This window comes from Elgaria multicarinata, chromosome 3 (genome assembly GCF_023053635.1).
Source record: "Elgaria multicarinata webbii isolate HBS135686 ecotype San Diego chromosome 3, rElgMul1.1.pri, whole genome shotgun sequence".
In the NCBI taxonomy this organism is placed as follows: domain Eukaryota; kingdom Metazoa; phylum Chordata; class Lepidosauria; order Squamata; family Anguidae; genus Elgaria; species Elgaria multicarinata.
Genome location: NC_086173.1, coordinates 27,996,973 through 28,022,695, shown reverse-complemented (window position 1 = coordinate 28,022,695; position 25,723 = coordinate 27,996,973). Strand labels below are relative to the sequence as shown.

At 43.0% G+C, this 25,723-nt stretch overlaps 1 protein-coding gene across 1 annotated transcript; it reads left to right on the top strand.

Moving 5' to 3' along the window:
• The first annotated feature begins 1,311 nt into the window (after positions 1–1,311).
• Positions 1,312–25,199, top strand: LOC134394347 (keratin, type II cytoskeletal 5-like). The gene is made up of 9 exons (XM_063119730.1): positions 1,312–1,931; positions 3,598–3,812; positions 6,632–6,692; positions 8,984–9,079; positions 11,061–11,225; positions 12,337–12,462; positions 16,140–16,360; positions 21,933–21,967; positions 24,803–25,199. Exons 1-9 carry the CDS (start codon positions 1,401–1,403, stop codon positions 25,123–25,125), a joined length of 1,773 nt encoding a protein of 590 aa, XP_062975800.1. The 5' UTR covers positions 1,312–1,400; the 3' UTR covers positions 25,126–25,199.
• Positions 25,200–25,723: the final 524 nt, after the last annotated feature.

Below are 25,723 nucleotides of genomic sequence, written 5' to 3'. Positions count from 1 at the left end.
GGAAGGTCGGTAGAGGTCACCAAGCAGTGTTTCGAGGAAGCTTGCCTGCATGTTGATCTTCTTATGGAGAAGCCCCAATACTTAGAATCCTACTACCTTACAGCTAGGATGGCTATGACTAATCTACACCAAGCAGGATATTGCACTATGAAAGTGGTATGAAAGCAGTATATAAAAGGCAGGAGCCACACTGCTGCTTCATAGCGGTATTGAAGTGCACTGACAACTGTTGGGGCCCATTGACACACACCATATACCACTTTCATACCACTTTCATAGTGCTATATCCTGCTTGGTGTAGATTAGGCCTATGTGTCCTACTTTACAGACCTTTGTGTGAAGCATCGTCCAATCCAAGTTTGGTTTAAACATGAAGAAACATTAGAAGGGAGAGCAGAGTCCTTGAACCTGCTCATCAGAACTTAGCACTGGACAGCAGAGTGAGGAGGCACACAGCCTGCCCCACTTGGGTGAAATTTTATGCAGATTTTATGCAAATAAGCACCCATCTATGTATTTTTGGTGATGCATTTCCTCTTTTGGGGCAATACAGAAGTGGCCACCCTCCTTATAACATCATTAGGCCTTCCTTTGACTTCTACTGTCCTTCTCAAGCAGAAGAAGAAGCACATGTCTGAAGGTAGCATTGGGAAAAGATAGTCCTTTCCAACTGCAGTAGTAGAAGAACCCAATGTCCTTGCTCGAGGCAGCTGCTGAGGCTGGAGTAGGGCTAAGAAATGTACTGTTCATATGCCAAAAGCAATAACAACAAAAAGATGAATGCCGTTCCATAGCTATGTTGAAGAGAGAGCAAAAAAGAACCCAAACCAAATTACCTTAGGAGACATCCATAATTGATCATATCTTGAAGGCACTATGGATTCCAGGCCAATGAAAAGTGTGTGTGTGTGTGGGGGGGGAAGGAAATCTATTATGTGTAGCTTTGAAGTAAGATATTGCAGAATACTCATCCACAATTAAAGACAATGACTTTTTCTTTGCTTTTATATATATGGGGGGGGGGGGGAACCTTTATTGAGACGTGTTTCTGATTTTTGGCTGATGTATTGTGGGAAAATTAATTTGTTGGCGTAAGTAGTTTTACTGCCATTTAAGCCTGCAAGCCAAGCAATTTTTGCTTCTTGCTTTCACTTCAAAAGAAAACAATTAAAGACGTTAAAAAGGATTTTGTTGCTGCCAGACATAACCTAGCCCAATAACGATCTTATCCGTAATTAATTACCTAATTCCTGCCAAGCCCATCTCCACACATCTTTGTATATATAGAGAGGGGAGACCAAATTTCCACCTCAGAGAGGGTTCTGGTGTCCCTTCTCTCTCTGTCTCTCTTTACCATAACCTTTGCTAAAATCTCTCCTATCTTCTTTGAATCAGACACAATGAGTAGACAATTTAGTTCTAGATCAGGTGGTGGGGTCAAGATGTCCCGTGGCTACAGTTCTTCCACGGTTGTCATTCCTGGTGGGGCAAGAGGCAGCTTCAGTACAGTTCAAAGTGGGAGAGGAAATGTAGGGTTAGGTGGTGGTTTTGGTAGTAGAAGTCTCTACAGCCCAGGTGGTAGCAAGAGAATCTCTATTGGTGTTGGTGGCAGTGGTGGAGGAGGCTTCTGGAGTGGTGGAATTGGTAGCGGAGGTGGTTTTGGTGGCAGTGGAGGTTATGGAGCTGGAGGGGTTGGGGGTTATGGAGGGGGAGGTTATGGAGGTGTAAGCCCTGGTTTTGCACTAGGAGGCTTTAGTGGTGGAAGAATGGCCCCCATTGTTCCTCCTGGGGGTATCCAGCAAGTGACTGTCAACTCCAACCTCCTGTCACCACTCAACCTAGAGATTGACCCAGAGATCCAGAAAGTACGTGTGCAGGAAAGAGAGCAGATCAAGACCCTCAACAATAAGTTTGCATCATTCATTGACAAGGTGAGCCCATTAAATCTGTGTTCTTTGCATGGAACCTTGAAGAGTGGTGGCATTTTGTGGTAGAGTTTGCAGTAGAGGAATGAATGAACAGGCTATCCAGGGAGCATTCTGGATGAAAGTCCAGATGTTCTTCTTCGTCATGAAGCTTTTAGCTTCTCAATCCATGGCTTTCTTCAAGCAATGTTTGGAATTACAGTTGGCTAGACATCCCTAGCCTCTTTCATAGGATTACAATTCCCAGAGTTCCATTGGCAGAGGGAATGTCTATTAAACTTGCTTAGACACACAGTAGAAACTTGCCTGCCATCACTGCTCTTGCTTACCTCAGTTTAACAGTCCCTGTGCCTCTGAGGATAAAGTTGCATGCCTGAGTCACACCTACAGTATATGCGAGAGAATTTATGTTCATATCCATAAATGTTATGAATAAGGAGTAGTCAATATGCAAGGTAGATCCCACGAGAGGCAGGGGTTTGTCTCACTCAAAGCTGGAGAGAAGTAGGATGGCTTTTGAGTCTGGCTATGATATAGAGCCAAGCCTAGTACACCAGGGTGGGCAGAAAGTAGATTTCCCATCTACCTTCTACCCTCCCTTATTGTACACTCCTGATGGGCTCTCCCACGTTGTGCTGTTTCTGTTTAATCTCCAGATCAGTAGATTAGGGGCAATCTGCCCACAAAAAAACCACAGGGGTCCTATATGTATGTATGTATGTATTTATTTATTTAATACATTTATATACCGCCCCACAGCCAAAGCTTTCTGGGCAGTTTACAACAGTTATGTATGTATAGCATTTGTAGTCCACACTCAGTGATGTTTGTAATACTTGCATTGGATATGGCTAAGGACGCTAGTTCTGCCCGCCCCCCACCAGCCGCTGTAGCCTGAACTATATTTCTATCAATGTTGCAGAAAAGTGCACCTTAAGCTCCTAATAAAGGCACAAGAAAAGGTGCATGTGCTTTTTAATTTAATCAGTCCGTGGGTGCATTTCATTCCTGCAAATATTTGTGCCTTCAGGTTCTGAATCTGTTGCACCAGGGTCTGCGGTAAAGCTTGAATGATAGCTCTGGGGCCAATATGCTCACAATGGCTAATTCTAACATCTGTCAATTTCTGCTTGGTTGAGCCTTCAGTGTGGTGGCCCCCATCCTATGAAATTCCCTGCCTCTGGAGGTCAGGCAGGTGCCAACTTTGTATTCCTTCCGGTGCCTCCTGAAAAAAAACGTTGTTCCAGGAAGCCTTCCCTTAAGGACCAGCCACAGTTTATTTTGCACTTTGTTTCTTTTTAAAAATATACTTTTAGTACGTTTTTATTCTCTTTTTTTTTGTCCACTACTCTGAAATTCTGAATGGGGAGCTGTATATAAATATTGTGAATGAATGAATGAATAAATAAATAAATAAATCTAAGGAGGATTCAGATAGGTAGAAAGAAAGAAAATGCCTATTAGCAGCAATGCTACTGTGAATATGAAACAATGGCCCCGTTCAGACAACACGCTAAACCATGCCGCATGGTTTAGCATCTTGTCTGAACAGGGCCATAGACTTGAGTGCAGGTAGTTCATTGGCCGTAGTTTAACAGGGAGCAGGTTCTGGTTCCATGATGCTTTCTGAGGCTATAATTTGACATACCATGTGTCTCTTGATGGATTGTAGGTACGGTTTCTGGAGCAGCAGAATAAGGTTCTGGAGACCAAATGGGACCTCTTGCAGCAACATGGCAGCACGGCAACAAAGGTCAACATTGAACCACTGTTCGATGCTTACATCAGTACCCTCAGGAGGCAGATGGATAATCTGATCGGTGACCGAGGAAGAATGGATGGGGAGCTAAGGAATGTGCAGGATATGGTGGAAGATTACAGAAAGAAGTAAGTGGGCCCCAGGAGTCTACTTGGGGAAGACACAGCATCCTAAACAACCCATGCAGGGCTGAAGTCAGGAGGCATGGTTGGGCACCTGCTGTGGGCCCACATGCCCCAGCTAGAGATTTCAATTTTCCAGAAATTTTGAAGCCATGGGGAAAAAAAACATTTCCCCCATTTTGGGGGGGGGGGATTAAAGTTTTTGGAAAAATTGGGGGGGGGAGCAATATTAGCACTTTTTACAGATTGAAAGTCACTTTGTTACTTTAAGGATATAAAATGTAATTATGTAAAAGTTGGTTTGGCATAAAATGATCACATTTGGTATATTCAAAGTACAGTGTATTCAAGCAATGATTACAAATTAAATTTACTTTTTTACTTTTTTTTTAACTTTTTTTTGCAGGGAAGTGGGTAACAAATGGAGCTATAAGCTCCTGAACTGTAAGGAACCTCTTTGGTTTTGCCAGTTTATGAGGAGCAGGGGAAAAACAATTTAAAAACACAAACAGAAGAAACCATCAACATTAGTAACAAAGAACATTTTTATGCCTCCACTAGTCCTCCACAGTGTCAAGCAGACATAAAGTACTGATTCCCATAAAAAGGACAAGATTCAATGAATATGTATGAAATTCCATCAGACTTATTTTCTGAGCTATAGCTATCACTATCAGTTTCAGTCTCAATTTGCAACCTTGGACTTGCTTGTCCTCGGTGCACAGAAGCTGTAATACTCTGATACTGTACGGAGTCCTTAGAGTGAAGAGTGATAGCAGCTAGTGGCAACAGCGGTGAGCAATGAGGGAGGGAGCCCATTAAGGAGGCTGGAGTTGGCACTGAACGCATGCAGCAGAATGAGGAGGTACAATCTTAAGGGCAGAGTATAAACTGTACCTTTTCAGAGTGCAAGTGGGGTGTGAATATAAGATTGTTTTAATACTTCTGCCAGTAAAACCAGAACAAAGTTCCTTGTAAGTAAAAATAAAATAAAATAGCACATCAGGGTAAAAAGGGTTCTTGCTCAGCCCTCTACCTGATGTGCTAGTTTTCCACTTGCAAGGAGGTTCTAATTTTTTCTTTCAAATGTAGGGATCAAAGACCATTCCAAAATCCTACCTGCTATCTAAAGTGGTACAGGTCACCCTACTATCTCATTGGACTGGCATGTCTAGATCCAGGATTTTGAAGAACAAATGAGCGAAAGGTTGCCAACTAGCTGCTTGCTACATGGCCATGCCACTTTACTTCTCTTGGCACGGATTCCAGCTTGAGGTTTAGATCTGAGAGGTTTTCACTGCCTGTTAAAGAAATGAGGGCGTTTAAAGCAAGCACTTACAGGATCGTAAAATGTGCATCTTGGCTCGCCATCAAATCTCACAGCAGCAATTAACCCTATATATACGGCTTCTATTTAAAAGCATGCTTGAGAGCATAGGGACATTCTGTGGGTGGGATTAAGGAACATGAGACAGGTTTTTAAAAACTCCACACATGAAGTAGTCATTATTCATTAACCAGGATGATTTGTATAACACATACAACACATACACATGCTACCTACATGCCTACGAGATGCAATCGGCTTTGCCTTCTCATTTCATCTCAACTCAAGAGACTATTGGTAGAATTTCAGCCATTGAGTTTCAAAATTAAATGCTATGGGAACGGAGTGGCTGTGCGTCTCAAAGACAAGGATGTCCATATTTAGAAAATAATGTTGCATATGACAAAGACATTCATGTTTTCTAAGTGCATTATATATGCTCTTCTCTGACGTGCCTATGATCACAACGCTTAAAAAGGGTTACTTAACACTGATAACAATTTACCATGGGTGGCAGTGTCCAGGCAAAGTCTGCAATCCAGCATAAAGAAAGGCTGCTTATATCTCACCAACTTCTAGGTAATTAATACCTATGTGGAGTTCTGTAGCAAAGCTTCTGTAGCAATGTTTCTTGCTGAAGAGGAGATAGATCATATGCAAAGTCTATTTTCCTTAACTTTGACCTCGATCCTAAACATGTGATATGGAATTTAGTCCCAGTGATTTCAGTAGAACTTACCTCTGCATAAATGCATTTAGGGCTAGGAGTTGGTGCAATCCAGGCTTATAAATAGCCACTTATGTACTAGGGTGACCATATGAAAAGGAGGACTGGGCTCCTGTATCTTTAACAGTTGTATTGAAAAAGAAATTTCAGCAGGTGTCATTTGTATATATGGGGAACCTGGTGAAATTTCCTCTTCATCACACCAATTAAAGCTGCAGGGGCCCTGCCCTCTTTAAAATCTGGTCACTCTAGTTTAGCTCCTGCAGCTTTAACTGTTGTGGTGAAGAGGGAATTTCACCAGGTTCTCCATGTATACAAATGACACCTGCTGAAATTCCCTTTTCTATGCAACTGTTAAAGATACAGGAGCCCTGTCCTCCTTTCCATATGGTCACCCTATGTGTACTCACCTGTACCAGAATTGGCTCTGAATTTTCTGCAAATTGACTGAGAATTTTTTCTTCTTGCCTTTTGAGCTGCCCAATAAATGATTTACACTGGTATGAGTGGCCAAATGAACACACACACACACACACACACACACACACACACACACACACACACGTATTCTGGGCAAGTAACTTCTGTGGATGTATTTGTAAAGGTCTGATAGGCTCTTGAATGCCATGCCCTCAATACTGTAGCTAATTAAAATGGTGTGTGGTGAACACCACAGAAAGGAACTATTTCTTCTTGCCATTTATCCTCAGCTCAGTCTTGCTTGTACCCCAAAGAAGTGCTAAGATCCAAACATGTCTCTTCCCCTTACAGATACGAAGATGAAATCAACAAACGTACTGCTGCTGAAAATGACTTCGTTGGCATCAAAAAGGTGACTTTTTTAAAAATAAATAAATAAATGTTTGAATTAAGTGAGGAAATCCTTTAATTATTTAAGTTTAATAAGTAGGAGAGCATTTCAAGCAGACAAATGTTCTAGCTCTTAAAGCAGCTTTCTCCAACCTGGTGCCCTCCATTTGGTTTGAACTACATCTCTCATCAATACCAACCAGCATGGCGAATGGTCAGGAATTCTGGGAGTTGTGGTCCAAAACATTTGGAGGGCACCAGGTTGGGGATGTGTTGAAATAAGAAATAGGATCCAGATTCCAATTCACCTGATTACTCTCAAAATACTTTCCTATTAGCTTTCTCATTTGTGTGGCAAAGGCTAACTCTGCTGTTATTCACACAGCTCAACTTGAAACTGCCACCAAACAGTAGCCAGAAAAAATACCCTACATTTGACATCAGTGTAAGGAAAATCTCATTCATGATCTTTCAACATGTGGAATAGTAAATGAAGTTGCTACCCAACACTCACATAACCGGATGCAAGTCTCATTGACCTGAATGGAATTTACTGAAGAGTAGATTCTAGAGGAGTGCCTTGTTCCTTAGACAGGCTCCTCTCGCATAGTCTTCACCGCCACATCATCAGCAATGCGAAGACAATAATACCAGCTAGGGTGACCATATGGAAAGGAGGACAGGGCTGCGGTGTCTTTAATATTGTGTAGAAAAGAGAATTTCAGCAGGTGTCATTTGTATGCTGCAGCACATGGTGAAATTCCAGCTACATCACAACAGTTAAAGCTGCAGGAGTCAAACTAGAGTGTCCAGATACAAAAGAGGGCAGGGCTCCTGCAGATCTAACTGTTGTGATGAATAGGGAAATTTCACTCTAATTCCAGCCTACCTTACAAGTAAAGATTAGTGAAGTAATATATGTGAAGAACAGTGTATATAATCTCTGACATTTGCTGCATAACAGCTGATAACATACACAGGGTGAGCTTACCTATGAGTACCAGGTCCTGGGGACAAACAACAATGGAATCTCATTACTTTCATGCCCCACTTATGAGTTACCTGAGGCATGTTGGGAAAAGGATGCTGAACTAGGCAGGTCCATATTTCAGTGTATGGCTATCAGAAGAATCCTTCCAGGAGGGGGGAGGTTTGCTGAACTTTCAGCAGCTCTGCCCGCTAGACTTCAACTTGCTTCTCTGCAACCTGGGAAGAATCTACACCAAGCAGGATATTGTACTATGAAAGTGGTATATAAAAGGAAGGAGCCACACCAAGCAGGATATAGTGTTATGAAAGCACTATGAAAGCAGTATATGGTATAGGCCCAACAGTTGTCAGTGCACTTCAATATCACTATAAAGCAGTAGTGTGGCTCCTGCCTTCTATGTACCACTTTCAAAGTGCAATATCCTGCTTGGTGTAGATGGGGCCCTGGTCTGACTCAAACTGCATCAAGATGGGCCAACTCATGGATTTTCCTGGTCCCCCTTGCCACCGTCAATCGAAGGTTGTGCAAATTGCAACCATAATTTGCCAAATTTACAAAAAATGAGCAAATTGTGGGCAGAATGTGCACAAATTATGGGCAGAATTTGTACAAATTACAGAGATTTTCTATTTAGTGAATTTTTTTGCAAAATGTTCCCAGATTTTGGGGAAAGCCCACGGTTCGGCTCATGAATGCAAGCCGTAGGACTAAAAAAGGGCTGGATTTTCAAACGACAGATATCTCTCATTCAGTGGAAAAGCACATGCATTGGATCATGTAAAAGTGCCCAGGTTAAATCCACTATAAGAATAAGAATAATTTGTTAACACCACCACCACCACCACTAATAATAATAATTCTTTTTCCTAAAGCTTTTAAAACTTGATGTTGTGCAGACTTCTACTGTTACTTTCTACTGTTAGTTTTTCCCTACCCTGTGCCTGCTTACCCTACCCTGTACCTGTTTGCATTCTCTTCCCCTCCTTATTGTTTTACTATGATTTTATTAGATTGTAAGCCTATGCGGCAGGGTCTTGCTATTTACTGTTTTACTCTGTACAGCACCATGTACATTGATGGTGCTATATAAAATAATAATAATAATAATAATAACAATAATAATAATAATAATAACAATAATAATGGCTAAAGTAGTAGGTGATGTGAAAGATCTCTTTCTGCCTGGAGAACTGCTACCAGTCAAAGCAGTCAGTAGTGGGCTATATAAACCAATAGTCTAACCTGTTGTAAGGGAGCTGCCAATGAACCCTCAGTCTGTTTTCCTGTTTAATGTAATGTGTGAATTCATTGCCTTCTTTCAGGATGTTGATAGTTCCTTCATGCACAAAACAGAGCTCCAAGCAAAGTTCGATGCGCTGATGGATGAGATTAACTTCTTGAGAGCCCTGTATGAAGCTGTAAGTATTTAACTTTCTCCATCCATAGAAATTGAAGTGAGTAGTGGGAAGCTCATCACAGGCTGGAATCTGATGATGTACAATAATTTCATTTCTGCTTGCAGAACACGTGAGCCTGCATGAGAACGTATCCACCAAAAATGTTAGCAAATTATCAAACAAGTGCTTGTGTTTGATCTGTGCAACTTTCCCCATCCAATTTGTGCAAATTTCCAACATTGGAAATGCCTACATCACTCCCTGCTTTAGTGTATGGGGGAAATGTGTGGTTCAAACTGGTTTTAGCATTTGGAAATGGGGAGGCCGGAAGGAAACAGATCCAGTTGCCCCTATCAGGCAGTTCCTTCCAAGCATAGGAATTCCAATATGCACAACGTGTACCCACGTCTTCCTCCCACCCCCCACAGTGCAGGGGAAACTACTATATATCTCAGAAGTGAGCAATTTGTGGCTCTCCAAATGTTTTTCCTTACATTTCCCATCATCCCATATCGCTGGCTATCCCAGCTATGGCTGTTGAGAATTCTAATTCAAAATATCTGAAAGCCCATAAGTTCCCCACCCCTGATATATTTAAGGAATACACATGTGGTTGGGATGCAATGAGGAGTTCCCTTTGCACAGGGCAGCATAAACTCTGCTCTGGCTCAGATTGCTTTCATGGAACTTTACTCTAAATGAAGTTGTGGCTGACACTGTGATCCCATGTGTGCCTAAATTTTACTGTTCTCACTCTGTATTTTAATCTTATATTAATTTCGCTGTGTGGTTTTATCCTGGTTGTGCTTTTTATACTGTATTTTGTATTTGTGTTTTTAACCTGTTGGTAGTTTTATTATGGTTTTAATTTTTGTGAACCGCCCAGAGAGCTTCAGCTATTGGGCGGTATAAAAATGTAATAAATAAATAAATGAAAAATAAATATATCTTACTCCCAGGCAAATCTCCATAGAATTGCATTGTGAGTTCATATGGAGAAGAATTTCGTTCAGTTTGCATTGTATTATAAAATCCGCACTTCCAAATTCAATATGAGAACTAGAATAAAGTTATCCTTCAGAAATTGATGTAGAATCAGGATAGAACAAACTAAGGATTGTAAAAATTAAAAGCTCAAATAGACAGATTTGTCCATCTCTATGAGTCATTTTTCATAATATGACCACCACACAGAATTAGCCTGAAACTAGAGTAGTAAAAAACGGTCCCATAATTAAATTGGTAAGATCTGTCTAGTGTCGTTGTTGTTGTTATCTGGAATCTGCTAAACTTCTAGAATGTGTCCCAGATTCCATTTCAGATTCTAGGATTGTCACACCGGGCTTCCAAACAAATGCAAGAACAGACACGAGTAGTGTTATTGACACATGTCATGCTAGAGTCACTGCCCTTGCACATGAGCAGAAGCCTCTTGTGCCAGGTGCAGTGAGACTCCATGCAGGAACAGGGGATTTAAAATGGTGGGAGACTTCCCAGAATGCATCAAATGTATGCTGAATTCTGCTAAGTCTCTGGTACAGTTCTCTGGGGGGGAAATTCAATCTGTCCCTGAGGATCCATCAATGAATCCATTCCCCTCACCCCAAAATTCCACAATATCTCTAATATCAAGCTATTCATGACTTCTATGTCACCATTCGAGTTGGCCTCCATAGTGTGGTTCATGTCCACATCACCACAACAACCTAATGGCAAGAATGTTTTGCGGCAGCATGGAAGTGAACCACATAGTGGTGGTGGTGGTGGGCTGATCTGTGCCTTGAGCTGGCACCCACCAAGTTGTTTTCCATGTGGAACAGCTGCCATGCAGAGGCCATTCAAGATGCCCCCCCTGTGGTGGTCACATCCTGGGAAGTGTCTCTCATTCAATACTTCCTAATTATTATGTTTGCACCCAGATGTAATTCTTTAATTCTGTCTAATAGAAGTGTGTGGATGGATAGGTGGGATGGATAATATGATCTTTTCCCTCCCCACAAAGGAACTGTCTCAGCTCCAAGGACGGGTTAGTGACACCAATGTTATCTTACAAATGGACAACAACAGAGATCTAGACCTCAACAGCATCATTTCTGAAGTGAAAGCACAGTATGAAGCCATTGCTAACAGGAGTCGGGATGAGGCAGAAGCTTGGTACCAAAGCAAGGTGAGACACCATGTAGCTTTGCCACTGCTACTTGAAGAGTAAGGCTAAGCCTGTGATCCATGCCTGGGTTCCAGACTATGGGCCTTGCTAGACCTACCGGATAATCCAGCCGGGAGTCGGGGCGACGGCGCGCTACAGCTAGCACGCACCGTCGCCCTTTTCCAGGCTATATTCAGCAAGAGAGAGAACAGGTTTTGGCCAGATTATGCCAGATTGTGGACATCCGCCACACTCCATAAGAGCCAAAGGAAAATGATCTGATGGGGCTCAGAGCAAATGGGAGAAAAGGCTGAGGGGCAACAGGAGAGGGTAGGAAAGATGGGAGGCCTGCTAAGAAGTACTGCAGCTAGCGATCCTCAAACCACAATTTTGAGTGTAAAGTTTCAACTCATGCTGAACCTTCAGATGAAAACCACAACAATCTTCCTTGCAGCTTCATTGGCTCGATATGCAAAGCAATGTTTTTGAAATGAACATCTTTCATTTTAATATGCCTCTTTGCCCAGGTTGGTCCCCAGCTCCTATTTTGTCATCAGGCTTGGATCCAGAAGTTAGTGGACTCAGGCTTCAGGAAAGGCAAAGTGTTCATGACTGGGGTGACCATATGGAAAGGAGTTGTATTGAAAAGGGGAATTTCAGCAGGTGTCACTTATATGCAGGCAGCACCTGGTGAAATTCCCTCTTCATCACAACAGTTAAAGCTGCAGGAAATATACTAGGTGAAGACCTTTTTATTCTCCCAGCATTTTAACAGTCTATAAATAAATTTTAACTTGGTGTTTTAAATTTGTAATTTTGCATTGCTGCTGTTTTTATCTGGTTGAGCTTTTATATTGTATTTTATAGTATGGTTTATACTGTTGTTTTATACTTTGAATGTTTTTAATTTTTGTGAACCTCCCAGAGAGCTCTGGCTATTGAGCAGTATAGAAATGTAATAAATAAATAAATAAATAAATACTAGAGTGACCAGATACAAAAGAGGGCAGGGCTCCTGCAGCTTTAACAGTTGAGGTCACCTTGTCCAAGTTCCCCTTCCCCAAGTCCTAGGGCTGACACTGCTGGATATAGAGCCTTGACTAAGGGATGTGTTTCTTTTTCCGCATTGCAGTTTCAGGAACTTCAGAGTGCAGCCGTGGGTCACGGTGATGACCTGAAAAACACTCGGAGCGAGATTTCGGACTTGACCCGTCTCATGCAGAGACTGAAAGCAGAAATTGATGCTTTGAAGAAACAGGTGGGGACCATGTTACTCTAGTGATGACTGCATCTGTGGCCTGTCTATGTTTTTGTGCTTGTGTAGGTTTTTTCTTTCCTACTTGCAATACAGTGCCATGACTAAGGGAAGTTAACTAGCTACAGAACTGGAAAAGAAAGAAAGGTAATATACAGGTACCTCCCCACTTTTTCTTCCTAATAGCAGCTTCAGGGCTGCAATGGGAAATAGTGTAGGGGGAGAAGGTTAACCTATTTCTGATTCAAAGTTGCAGCGCTGATTCAATGTATGCCCACTACGCCTGCTTTCAAACAAAGAAAAAGGTGGGGTGGCTGATCGTGGGTCTCTTACGTCATGTCTACTCCAGCCTGACTGGACACTGGGCAGGTACTCGGGGCGTGGATTTTTGCATTGTCCATTGCAGACGAAGGGGGAAATAAAGAGACGAGACCAGTATGTATGGTTTCAAATTAGGGCCACATTTATTAAGATCTACAAAGGAAGCACTGGGCGGGCCCTAACTAAGCCAGCAACTAGCAGGTGTTTTAACAAGCGAAACATTCTATATCTGATGAGTGGCATCTGCTTGATCGCCACCCACAGGCCTACCCCTTTTGGGGAGGGGAGGCCTTCCCGTGTCACTCCCCCCGATCCACAAGGTATCGGGTGGAGTGAGGTGAGTTAGCCTCACAGGTAACCCTTATATCCCCCACTGGGGCTGCAAGAACCCTCAGTGGAAGGCCTCAGGTATCACCAGATAACAGTGCCACAGAATGATCACTCTCACTGTATTCTAAACGTGCCCATCCCTAACAACCTAGGCCGAATGTGACAAATTGCTAAAACCCAACTCCTAAGATGCTCTCTCCAGACTAATAGTGTGAAGTAGGCGAAAAACTCGGCTATGTGAAAAAATTCCTAATAATTCCTACTTGGCCCCCAAACAGGCAACCAGATAATAATAATAATAATAATAATAATAATAATAATAATAATAATAATAATTTTATTTCTTACCCGCCTCTCCATTTTGATCAAGGCGGGGAACAACAGTAAACGGTTAAATACATAAAACTGAATTAAAACATAATATACATTATTAAAACATCCTAAAAAAAAATTCTAAAAACATTCTAAATACATCCTAGAATTCCACTGGATAGGCCTGCTGGAAGAGATCAGTCTTTATAGCTTTCTTGAATGCTAGTAGACTGTTAAGTTGACGAGTCTCCTCCGGCAAGCCATTCCACAGCAGAAGAGAAGGTCCTCTGGGTAACAGTTGTTAAACTAGTTTTTGCTAGCTGAAGTAGATTTTTCCCAGAGGACCTGAGCGGATTGTAGGGGAGAAGGCGATAACCCACACTGCATACTGGGAGGGAGCCCTGATCCAACAGAGGCCGAGGGCTGGGTACGGCTGCATAATATAGGCGCTACCGCTCTGCCCCTAACCAGTGGTGCCATGGAGCCTCCTCCAATAGCGAGGAGGCACGTCTCTTCCTCCCCGCTTGGCCTGAACAGCCTCCCCGCGGCCACGTAAACGGGATGCGGGGGAAGGGCGCTTCTGATTCCTTCTACTCTTTCTTGAGACATTAGATCACAAAGATGGGAGACATTGTATTGGCATGCCTTTCAATTTAAGAAGTAATACCCCACTGCACATTCACATCCAAAACCTTTTGTCTCAATTTCTCCAAAGGCACAGTGGTTACTAATTTTGATGTTGGATTTGTGCCTTCCCCTTGCAGACTAGCATCTCACTTGCTAATCTAGGCATGCCTACTGTTTGGGCATGCCCAGTGTGACTTTGAATCTAGACATGTCTAGTGCCTGGGCACGCACAGTGTAACCCTCTTTGAATGGCCTCTAGTTATGATCACATGTTGTATTTGATGAGGTCCTTTCTTAGTTTTGCACGTTTTACTATTGGCTGGTACGCTGCCATAGATTTACTTTGACAAGAAATTAAGATAATACATGCTGTACCCATTTTTCTGAGTCAACTCTAAATTTGCATGGATATGGTATTTGCATGGGGAAGCCCAAGACAGCAGCATCTTAAGAGCAGTGTTCTTACACTTGATTGTTTTCCAAGAACCTCAGGGCCTAATTAGGGCAAAATTATATTACATATATTCAGTGAAGAATATTAATCAAACCCTGGTAAAAGTGTTTTCTGCCTTGAGTGTCATATTGAGAGAATGTATTGGCATATGTCACATTAAACTGGAGTTGATTTAAAATATTTTAAGTTAAAGCCAGACACATGATTCAGTTCCACTACTGCAAAGGAATGGTTTTGGCCTTGTATGTTTTCTGATTGAAAAACTGCCTGGGAACCACAGTTGTAGACCTTCAGATTTCCTTGGAGGAAGAACAGGATAGTGTGCGGTTAAGCAAATAAGCATATATATGCCTAATTTTAGCGAGGCAGGAAAAATATCAAAATTTCAGAATTGGATTTTACTGTATGAGCAACCCTTTGTCGAATTCTAGGCCAGATCTACACTAAGCAGGATACGACACTTTGAAAACAGTTTGCAAACTGCATATGGAGGTGTCCTGGGCCCCAACAGTTGTCACCACTGTTATAATTTGTTTTATAGCAGTAGTGTAATTCCTGCCCTAGTTAGTCTGGATTGCTGGGCAGATAAGTACAATCTTCTAGAATTTAAACTTGCCCTCTGAAGCATTTGTAATTCCTACACATGTGGTGTCATTCATCAGTTTCATAAATGCAATTCCTACTCCTTGCACCCAAGTCATCACTGAGGAAGATATTTGAACAGTAACTGGTGCAGCACTGAGGCCTACAAAACACCACTAGCTACCTCCTTCCCATCTGACAACAACACGGGAGCCGATGAATGACAACAACAACAACAACAACAATAATATTTCTTACCCGCCTCTCCATCCTGATTGAGGCGTAGAACATCAATAAGTATAAAATACATAAATTATTGATTAAAAACATAGTATACATTGTTAGAACTTCCTAAAAAACATACTAAAAGCACCCTAAAATTCCACTGGGTAGGCCTGCCAGAAGAGATCAGTCTTTATAGCTTTCTTAAATGCTAAAAGACTGTTAAGTTGATGGATCTCCTCCAGCAGGCCATTCCACCGTCTGGGAGCAGCAGAAGAGAAGGTCCTCTGAGTAATACCTTTCAGCCTAGTTTTGGCTGGCTGAAGGAAGTTCTTCCCAGAGGACCTCAGTGTGTGGGGCGGATTGTACGGGAGAAGGCGATCCCGCAGGTAGCCTGGACCCAAACCATGTAGGACTTTAAAGGTGATAACCAACACTTTATACTTCGACAGGAAACTAATTGGCAGCCAGTGAAGAGATTTTAAAACTGGTGTAATGTGGTCACCCCAAGGTGTACCGGTGACCAGCCTGGCTGCCATATTTTGAACTAGTTGAAGTTTCCGGACTAGGCACAAAGGTAGCCCTATGTAGAGCGCATTGCAGAAGTCGAGCCTTGAAGTTACCGGTGCGTGCACTGCCATCTTTGTGATCATTAGGTAACTGCAGTTACCTTGATCCAACTTCTCTAGTAGATGTGTGGTAGGGCTGATTGTTGCCCAACTGATATGTAATTTTACAAAAGGTAAATATTACATATGATGACATATGTAAAATAAAACCTTGTGAAATTAGGAAGGCTCTGAATATGTGACTTTTCTAAAACCTGCTACAGATTGCTAGTCTCCAGTCATCTATTGCTGATGCTGAACAGCGAGGGGAGTTGGCCCTCAAAGATGCCAGAGCGAAACTCATTGAACTGCAGAATGCTTTACAAACAGCCAAGGATGAGATGGCGCGCCTAATGCGGGATCATCAGGAGCTGCTGGGTGTCAAATTAGCCCTGGATGTTGAGATTGCTACATACAGGACTCTGCTAGAAGGCGAGGAATACAGGTGGGTGCCTCTTGTCACGTTTTCCCAGTCGTATATCATACACTACATATTTAAGTGAAATAGGCACATTGAGTTTTCTATTGCAAAACCCAGCAAACTTGGCCTGTGGTATTCATATACAAATCTGTAGATAACACCACATGACCCTGTTCAGATGGCACGCTAAGCCACAGAGCTTAAGCATTTTAAGCTAAACATTATGGCTTAGCGTGTCATGTGAACCATGACTTAGCATTTCATGTGAACCATTCCTAACCATGGTGGCTACATAACTGCAGGTTAAACACGCTCACTATCCATTTGCTGTGAAAGGTTTAGTGGCCTAATCATGGTTTAGGATGTTGTCTGAACAGGCCGTAATGTATTTTATCCTAACCATGTCTGGTTAGAGCCAATGTGAAGGAGGCAATGGGTGGTGAGCTTCCTTTCACATATTGATATGAATCAACTGACCAGACAAATCTCCTGCTGAAAATCTGATAGTTATAGAAAAGCATAATAGATATATTATGATAATAGATAACCATTAGATAATAGATAATCATATAATCTATTAATCTATCATTAGCTGTTGTCTTAACTCCCTGTCCATAGCCTCCCAACCTCTCCTGCGATTCCATCCTTTTCCAGACTAAAACCCAGACATCCTCCCATGTCTGGGCCCTGCCTCCATTCCCTTTGTCTCTGCCTCCCTTCAAGTTGATATATTTTCTCTGCCCCACTTCCCCTCAGGTCTGTGATTCGTCCACCCACTGTTCATTTGGGTCCATCTTTCTTAGCATGCTGTCTTCCATCAGTTGCTCTGCCTTTGGGTAAAAGGTCCCCTCCTTCTTAGCTCCCATAGCTCGTGAGCTGTCTTCTGTCCCTCACTTGCCCTCTCTGACCTTCCATTTCCTTTCATACCATTAATGAACATTCCTTCCTGTTTAGGGTTACCAGATAACAGACTCAAGAGTGGGTTCCTGTACCTTTAATAATTACATAGCAGATGGTATTTTAGTGAGATTTTTCTCACCCCTGCACCACCAAAATTTGCTCTGTCCTCCTTTGCATCTGGAAGGTCAGAGAGGGCAAGTGAGGGACAGAGGGCAGCTCACGACCTATGGGAGGATGATCAGGGGTCTGGAAACAAAGCCCTATGAGGAGAGACTAAAAGAATTGGGCATGTTTAGCCCGGAGAAAAGGAGATTGAGGGGAGACATGATGGCACTCTTCAAATACTTGAAAGGTAGTCACACAGAGGAGGGCCAGGATCTCTTCTTGATCATCCCAGAGTGCAGGACATGGAATAATGGGCTCCAGTTATAGGAAGCAAAATTCTGGCTGGACATCAGGAAAAACTTCCTGACTGTTAGAGTGGTACGACAGTGGAACCAGTTACCTAGGGAGGTTGTGGGCTCTCCCACACTGGAGGCATTCAAGAGGCAGCTGGACAACCATCTGTCAGATATGGTTAAGGGCGGATTCCTGCAGTGAGCGGGGGGTTGGACTCGATGACCTTATAGGCCCCTTCCAACTCTACCATTCTATGATTCTGTGATTCTATCTCTTCTCCTTTGCACGTGGTCACTCTACTCCCACCCCTAAATAATGTATTTTGACTCCAATATGATATTTCACCTCACACAGAAATATGCAGTCTCTTTCAACATTACATAGAATATATTTGCCCTACACCCCACCATGCCATGCAAAATATTCATGAACATTCTATGCTGTCATGGTACCTCAGCCAACAAAGGGAGATTTTGAGCTGAGCCAGTATATATGCTGGTTGTGTATGAGGCATAATCTGCCCAGTTTGGGATTATGCAAGAGGATCATTCAGGTGATGTTGTCCATTGTGTTTGCTTTTTACTATATTTATTCATGTGTGAATTTACACAAGTATGTTATTATGTAAATTTGCATGGTATATTATTTGATCATGTAGAGATGTCTCAATGTTTAATAGGTATCTTTAGATTCAGAATAGTCAATATAGAGGTACATATTTAAGGAGTATTGCACACTCACTCTTATACATCATAAGTGACTTTGCCTGCATATGCATATAGAATCTGATGTTTCCACACATCTTCTATTTGCATTCATATTAGCTGAAAAGCTTATAGCACAGGGTGGGTTTTTTTAAATGCAAATAAATAAAATATGCACAAATATTTGACATGCATAGAAGTAGGTTCATGTTTAGCAGTTAATCTCTATATAATTGCAGTTGTTACATTTACCACATAATACTACTTAGGTACTATTCATACGAGGAATTGTGACACTGACTTCAGTGGAGGTGGGAACAAATAAGACCTTATCCCTAAGCCCAGATATACAGCTGGTTGCGATGATCCAATAACACAAAGTACTCTGCACATGCCCAGGGACATTCTTTCTTTTATGATGGCTTTATATTTAATAAATTATAGAATCATAGAATAGTAGAATTGGAAGGGGCCTATAAGGCCATCAAGTCTAACCCCAGCTCAATGCAGGAGGTTAAATAAAACAAACAGAACCCTGGGGCTGCATTCTATGTGGGAATTAAAGCCTAGTTCTCCTTTTCTACCAGGTCTCTTTATTCCTTAAGATTTCATTTATTTGCAACCCAATTCTAGATGTGTTTAGTCAGATATATCTCCCTATGAGTTCAAGCACACCTGCTTTAGTGAACTGTTGTTGATATTATAGTTCAGCCTTCCTCAACCTGGTGCCCTCTAGATGTGTTGGACTACAATCTCCATCGTACCTTTCCATATGGACACCCTAATCACAGTTGCACCTCCCTTTGCCCTTAGTTTCTTCTGTTAGCTGTATTTTGAAGCATGGAGCCAGCTGCCACTAGGAGCAGCTCCAGGGTTCCCCCCTGGGGTGGTGGTGGTGGATAGGTCCTCTGGTGAGCCCCACTTCTCCATTTGTGGCTGCTGGAAGTTTTAACTGGGTGTTTTAAACATTCGTGAGTACCCACACTCTGAGCAGCAAGTGGCTGCTAGGTCTAGCCGCTGCTTTAATTTCCCACAATCCCTGGGATAGAATGTTGCTCTGGGGCATTGTGGGAAAGTATATCTTGACTGTACCAAGGGGCCTGTTGCTGCTTGGAGCACCAGGCTGGATTTTTTTCAGGATTCCTTTGGTGGATACCAGCCCTAGCTGCCATTTTTTTTTTTTTTGATAACCAGAAGTTTATAGCAGGCCATAAACCAAGGTGATTAATAAACATGCCTGCAAATATCATTGTAATTCCACATTGTTTTATGCTACCTGATTGTGTGTTCTGACAGGTATACCCTACTGCCTGTTTCTGTGCCTTTAGCTGGCCCTCTCTGGCCAGTTAAATGGGGAATTGTATTTTTCAGGGTTGCATTAGCCCTCTTGATCAAAATATATTATGCATCCCATATTCCTATTCACGTGGATGAAAGAGCTACTGGTAGTTAATCAGCAGTGAAAAAAAAGGTACTCTGTGGATGCTCAGAGTCACACACAACTTTATTATCACTTGTTTATGTGCTTTTGACATGCCTCTGGTATTAAAACAACAACAACAACAACAACAACAGCCAGGATTGGCTGCTGTGGCAACCTGGCTAAGCTGAAAGGGAAAGGAGGAACAGCCTTAATTTTACTTCCCCCGTCATGAATTCTGCACAGCAAAGAATTAAAAGAACCAAGGGTGCTTAATGGTGTAGATGCACACACTCGCCACATGAGGGTGCTCTTTGATGATTGCACCATGGCAGAGGTTACCCGCCCAATGTGCTGCTTAGCTCCTGAAGACAGGTGTTGCAACTAGCATGGAGAGGGAGAAGGGGCAGCGAAGGTGGTTACATCATTGCAACATAGTCGCAGCCAGTTGGTGCAACATGTTTTTGGTTGCATTCCTGGCTAAGCCACACCATGATTACCTCTGTATAGTGAAGGTTGTTTCAGAAATGAAACTGTGCTGCTGCCTCCTCCGCCCTAGCTGTGTGGGAAATGGGCATGCCTTCGACAAGCACCCAGAGGAACCAGTGGAGCTGGGGATTGCAGAATGCCCAGAGGCAGGGATCATGAAAGACTAGAAGAAGAGCTTTCCCCACCCAGCATCCCCAGCAAGTATGGTCAACTGAAGGGTACCTGGTTGGAGAGCCTGGCAGTAGGACCCCAGTGAGATCATACTAGGGTGACCATATGAAAAGGAGGACAGGGCTCCTGTATCTTTAACAGTTGTATTGAAAAGGGAATTTCAGCAGGTGTCATTTGTACATATGGAGAACCTGGTGAAATTTCCTCTTCATCATAACCGTTAAAGCTGCAGGTGCCCTGCCCTCTTTTAAATCTGGCCACTCTAGTATAGCTCCTGCACCTTTAACTGTTGTGATGAAGAGGGAATTTCACCAGGTTCCCCATATATACAAATGACACCTGCTGAAATTCCCTTTTCTATGCAACTGTTAAAGAAACAGGAGCCCTGTCCTCTTTTTCATATGGTCACCCTAGGTCATACCATTTATCCATGTCCCCCACCCCCTACTGTCATCTTTTCTGCATTGTGTGAACCAATGTAGCTTCAAAAAGACAACATACCTATAGAAGTATAATATTCACATAAATAGATTAAATCAAGTGATTAAGACCACAGAATTTTAAGCAAACTAGAGGCAGGAGAAGCCACGATGGCATGCTCTCCTGTTTTCTTTGTTGTGGTAAACTGTCAACTTCGCTTAGACCATGTCTGAGGGATTTCCTTGCCTGAATTGTGTTTAAAACATGAGGACATACCCCCAAGCAATAGGGTAATACCTCAAACATTTATATTGAAGGGAAATGATTATAATTAAGAGATGTAACCACACCATCACCAAAGTTTATCACATTTGAGCAAAAATCTGTTATCTCACTCAGTATACCGCCAGGTACTTTTGTCATTTTCTGTCCTAGGTGCTGAAAGAGAGCTTGATCAGCCTGGAATACTTCACTTTCATTCACTCCTCTACCCCAGGCTGCAAAATGATTTGCCCTTCCTCTTCCTTTATCGAATGTAGTGGCTCTAAAGGATTTTCTGAATGAAAAGATTGCATCCCTCTTACAGAATGTATCACACCAGCTTTCCCCAACTTGCCACCCTCCAAACGTGTTGGACTAGAACTCCCATTATCCCCACCCATCATGGCCCATGGTCTTGCTGGCCAGGTATGATGGGAGTTTTAGTCCAAATATATCTGGAGGATACCAGGTTGGGGAAAGCGGTGTGGTATGTGGTGCTGGCCATTAAACACTGGAAATTTCTATTTATAAACAAATAAAGAAAAAAAACTGTTTTATCAATCACAAAAGAAGAATGTGATGGAGTTACAGTGACAATGTGGAAAGGAGGACAGGGCTCCTGTATCTTTAGCAGTTGCATAGAAAAGGGAATTTCAGCAGGTGTCATTTGTATATATGGAGAACCTGGGGAAATTCCCTCTTCATCACAAGAGTTAAAGTGCAGGACCCCTGCCCTCTTTTGTAACTGGTCAAGAAGGCCTACATTTTTTTGTTCATAATTTAGCTTTGATTAACTGACTTACCTGCAATGTTGCCTCTCTCTCTTATATAGGATGTCTGGAGAACTCGCTACACCTGTGAGCATGTGTAAGTATTTATGTTTCATTACTAAATTGGGGATTCCCATGATGTTTCCTTCACAGGGTTGTGGAACCCTTTTTCTAGCGCGGGCTGCATTTCCCCCAGGGGTAATTTGTCAGGGGGCTATGTGTCAGCAATGTGTGGGTCCCCCAGATGTTTTGGCCTACAACTCCCATCAGCACTCACATTGTCCATGCTGGCTAGGGTTGATGGGAGTTGTAGGCTAAAAAATCTGGAGGGAAAGAAATTGGCTACCTGTGGGCAAGAGGCTGCTGTGACAGAAACATCATCATCATCATCATACATTTCTTACTCGCCTCTCCGATTGCATCGAGGCGGGGAATGACAGCAAGCATAAAATGCATAAAATACTGATTAAAAACATAGTATACACTATTAAAAAATACCTGAGGCCTCCAGAAATTGTGCAATTTCCCCAGCATGCTAATGGCGTGCCGTGGGAATAGCACACTTTCCGGAGGCTTTGGACACATTCAGCGCTGCCCAGGCAATGCTGAGTGAGTGCACAAGGCGAACTCCCAGGGAGCTCGCCATGAACTAGTTGTGATCACCCACTTGGGTCGGGGATTCCGGTGGACTCCCCTGCATTTGCCTTCAGACCCTGTTAACTGAGCTACAAGGAACTGACGCACTCAGTTACTGAGTCCCATGGGTTCTTTGAGCACCCTTGAGCAGCCTGCCCTCATTGGCAACCCCACCGGCTGTCAAGGGAAAGGATTGTGAGGGCTTGAGAGCCAGCAGGGGCAGGAATCCCAAGCTGCCCCTACCGGCTGTGAAGCTCTCGTGACCCTCTTCCTTGCAAGGTAGGGAATTACGAAGGCTTGCAACCCCGCACCCAATACTCATCCTTTCCTCCTTGCAACTGAGACTCCAGTGGCTGCCATTGCTGGCTTGGCCTCTTCCAGTAAAGGAATGTTGCATAAATGGCTGCTTTACGCAACATTCCCTTCCCGGAAGAGGCCACCCTGCCATTTTGTCGCTCGTGAAGAGGGCGGATGGTCACCTGTGGCCTCATCGGCCACTAGCCAAGCCACAGAGAAGCTAACATGGTGCCGCAAGCAAGGGCGGGTGATTGGCAGCGGCTCAACAAGCGACCAACAAGCCAGGCACAGGAGAGTTCGCCCATCCCTAGAAGATGGAGGGAATGCTGCTGCCGCTGCCGTAGGATGACTATTCAGAATCATTATGTTTGGCCCTAGTCATTCAATCACTCAGTAGGTATGGGGTTAGGGCAAAAATTTATGATGTGCTTCCTTAGGCCCCAAGTTCTTTGATTAACTGTGGCTATCACAGAATCTGGAGCAACTCAGCTATCTTCTTCTGTACCATATGCATACAACCAACTTCTCAAGGCTTCTGCTGGACTGATGCCATTGGTACCTCAGAAGCTTCTTTGCCTTTTCCTCTCAGTTTATTTGCATGGTTTAGACCTTCCTGAGGGAAAGTCAAATCATGAGGCCTTACAGGGAAATACTGGGCATGATAGAAACGAGGTGGAAAAGTGTGAATCAGTGAGATGGTTATTCTCCCTAGATATAAAATCGATGAGAAAGGCTGGGAAGGCCATATTGATGGTGGTGTCGATCTTTCAGTCAAGTGGGAATATGTTCAAGAAGCTAAAAAATTTGAGAGAAACACATTTATCTGTAGAAGCATTGTGGGTGGAAATCACAGGCCCCCAAAAGTAATTTAGTACTAGATGCATAATAGTGGCTTCCCTCCCACCCCAGAGACCAAAACACTGGTGGAAATCTTGAGCTTTAGAAATGAATTAGAGAGCAGCTAAAATGGGGGAAAGGTTTGTTGCACAGAGACTACGTTTTAAGATATAATAAATGGCACTGCCTTATGAATCATGGAGGCATCTAAAGCTGAGGCAACTTTTGCCTGTATCCTTCCTGAATGGTTCACAAGATAATGTGGTGAAAGATATGTGTTGTCATAGTGCTTGGGAACAGTGACAACAGTGATATAAAATTCAACATATAAGTAAATGCACAATTGCCTAGAAAATTCAACAGAGTCAACATTTGAATTAAAAAGTTTTTTTTTCTTTTAAAGTGAGAGGGTGGGGGATTATTATTTTTTTAGAACAAAACAGAAATGCAGAATGAGGAGGCTGAAATCTTTTCAAGATGTTTGCTGCTTCTTTAAACCTACTTAAGGCATGTATAGACAGGAAGAAGCACTAAAATTCCCAGCATGCCCCAGTCAGCATGGCTGACTGCAGGGTGCTGGGAGTTGTAGGACTTTTTTGGGGGGTATAAATGTGCAAAGGATTGCACCTTAATAGCAGCTCAGTTGAAATGTATAGCACAGATCAGGGTAGTTGTCATGGTAACAAGCAGAGTCAAGGAAGCCATAAAAGATAAGAAGTCTTCCTTTCAATGGTGCCAATCTTTCTCACATGAGGGGGTAAAAGGGAGCACAAACTTGGGCAAAACAATGCAAGGGAGAAAAATGGAGGAACAGGTTTTTAATAACACATCAGATAGGAACGACATTCACGAGAGAGTTATTTTGACTGTTAGATTTAGGCCTTAGGTAGACCCAAGGTTTATCCCGGGATCGTCCCGGGGTCGTCCCTGCCTGCTCCCAGGATATCCTGTGTGTCATTTACATGAACAGGGATGACCCCGGGACGATCCCGGAATAAACCTTAGGTCTAGCTTAGGCCAGAGTGCTGAATGCAAAGGATCCTTGAGAGAGCTCTTTCCTGAAACAAAAATCTACAACATTTAAGTGTTTTGTAAGTAGTTGCAACAGGCTGGTGATGAATCTGGAGAATATTTCAGTAACAAGCGTGCTTTTCTCTTGCAGCGGTGGTCAGCAGTTCTACCACCACGGGCGGAAGCAGTTTCGGCGCTGGAGGTGGTGGTGGTGGAGTTCGAATGAGCAGCGGAGGATTCAGCATGGGTGGCAGCGGAGGAGGAGGCGGCAGCGGCGGAGGCAGCCTTGGTCTTGGAATGGGCGGCGGAGGTGGTGGCGGTTATGGTGTGAGCAGTGGGATTTCTGCTGGAGGGAGCAGTTATAGTTCTGGAGGTGCACAAGGCTTTGGTGGGGGTATGAGTGCCGGAGGAGGCTCCTCGAGTGTGAAGTATGTCTCAAAAACATCATCGTCAAGCAGGAAAGTAGTCAGATAAAAAGAGAAACACACACACAGTCAAGTTCAGTCAATTTTGGAAACTCCCTTATAATTGCCAGCAGCAACACCCCACCTCCATCTATCCAGGAGAAGTTAAGTGATGACAGAAATGGTCCCCCAGATGTTCACATGTGGCCATGGCCAAGAAATTCCTCTGTATCAGTCTCCCCTGACCTGGTGCCCTCCAGATGTTTTGGACTTCAATTCCCATCAGCCCCAGCCAGCATGGCCAATGGTCAGGATTGTTTGGAGTTGGAATTCAAAACATCTGGAGGGCACCAGGTTGGGGCAAGAGTGGCTCCCAGTCATTGGCAGGCACATTCTGAGTAGTTTCCAATGTGAGGCCTACTTTGAGTAGACTCATTGAAATGAATGGATTTATTCAAGTTAGTCAAGATTTATTTGCCCCATTCATTTCAATAGGTCTACTCTGTGTAGGACTAACATTGGAAAATACCCTCTGTGTTAAAAGGCCATACTTCCCAGTTAAATGGACATTATGGCTTTACTTCTAGTCCCCAAACGGAATCAATGAGAGCAAAACTGGCTTCTGCTCAGTTAGCAACAGAGGGACTGCTCATTCCCACCCACCCACT

What these genes read in the sequence shown, in the direction of transcription:
- LOC134394347 (XM_063119730.1), top strand. Translation starts at nt 1,401, where the DNA reads ATGAGTAGACAATTTAGTTCTAGATCAGGTGGTGGGGTCAAGATGTCC. An exon ending in GTGGAAGATTACAGAAAGAA is followed by an intron (nt 3,813 to 6,631) that starts GTAAGTGGGCCC and finishes TTCCCCTTACAG; the next exon opens with ATACGAAGATGAAATCAACA. An exon ending in ACTTCGTTGGCATCAAAAAG is followed by an intron (nt 6,693 to 8,983) that starts GTGACTTTTTTA and finishes GCCTTCTTTCAG; the next exon opens with GATGTTGATAGTTCCTTCAT.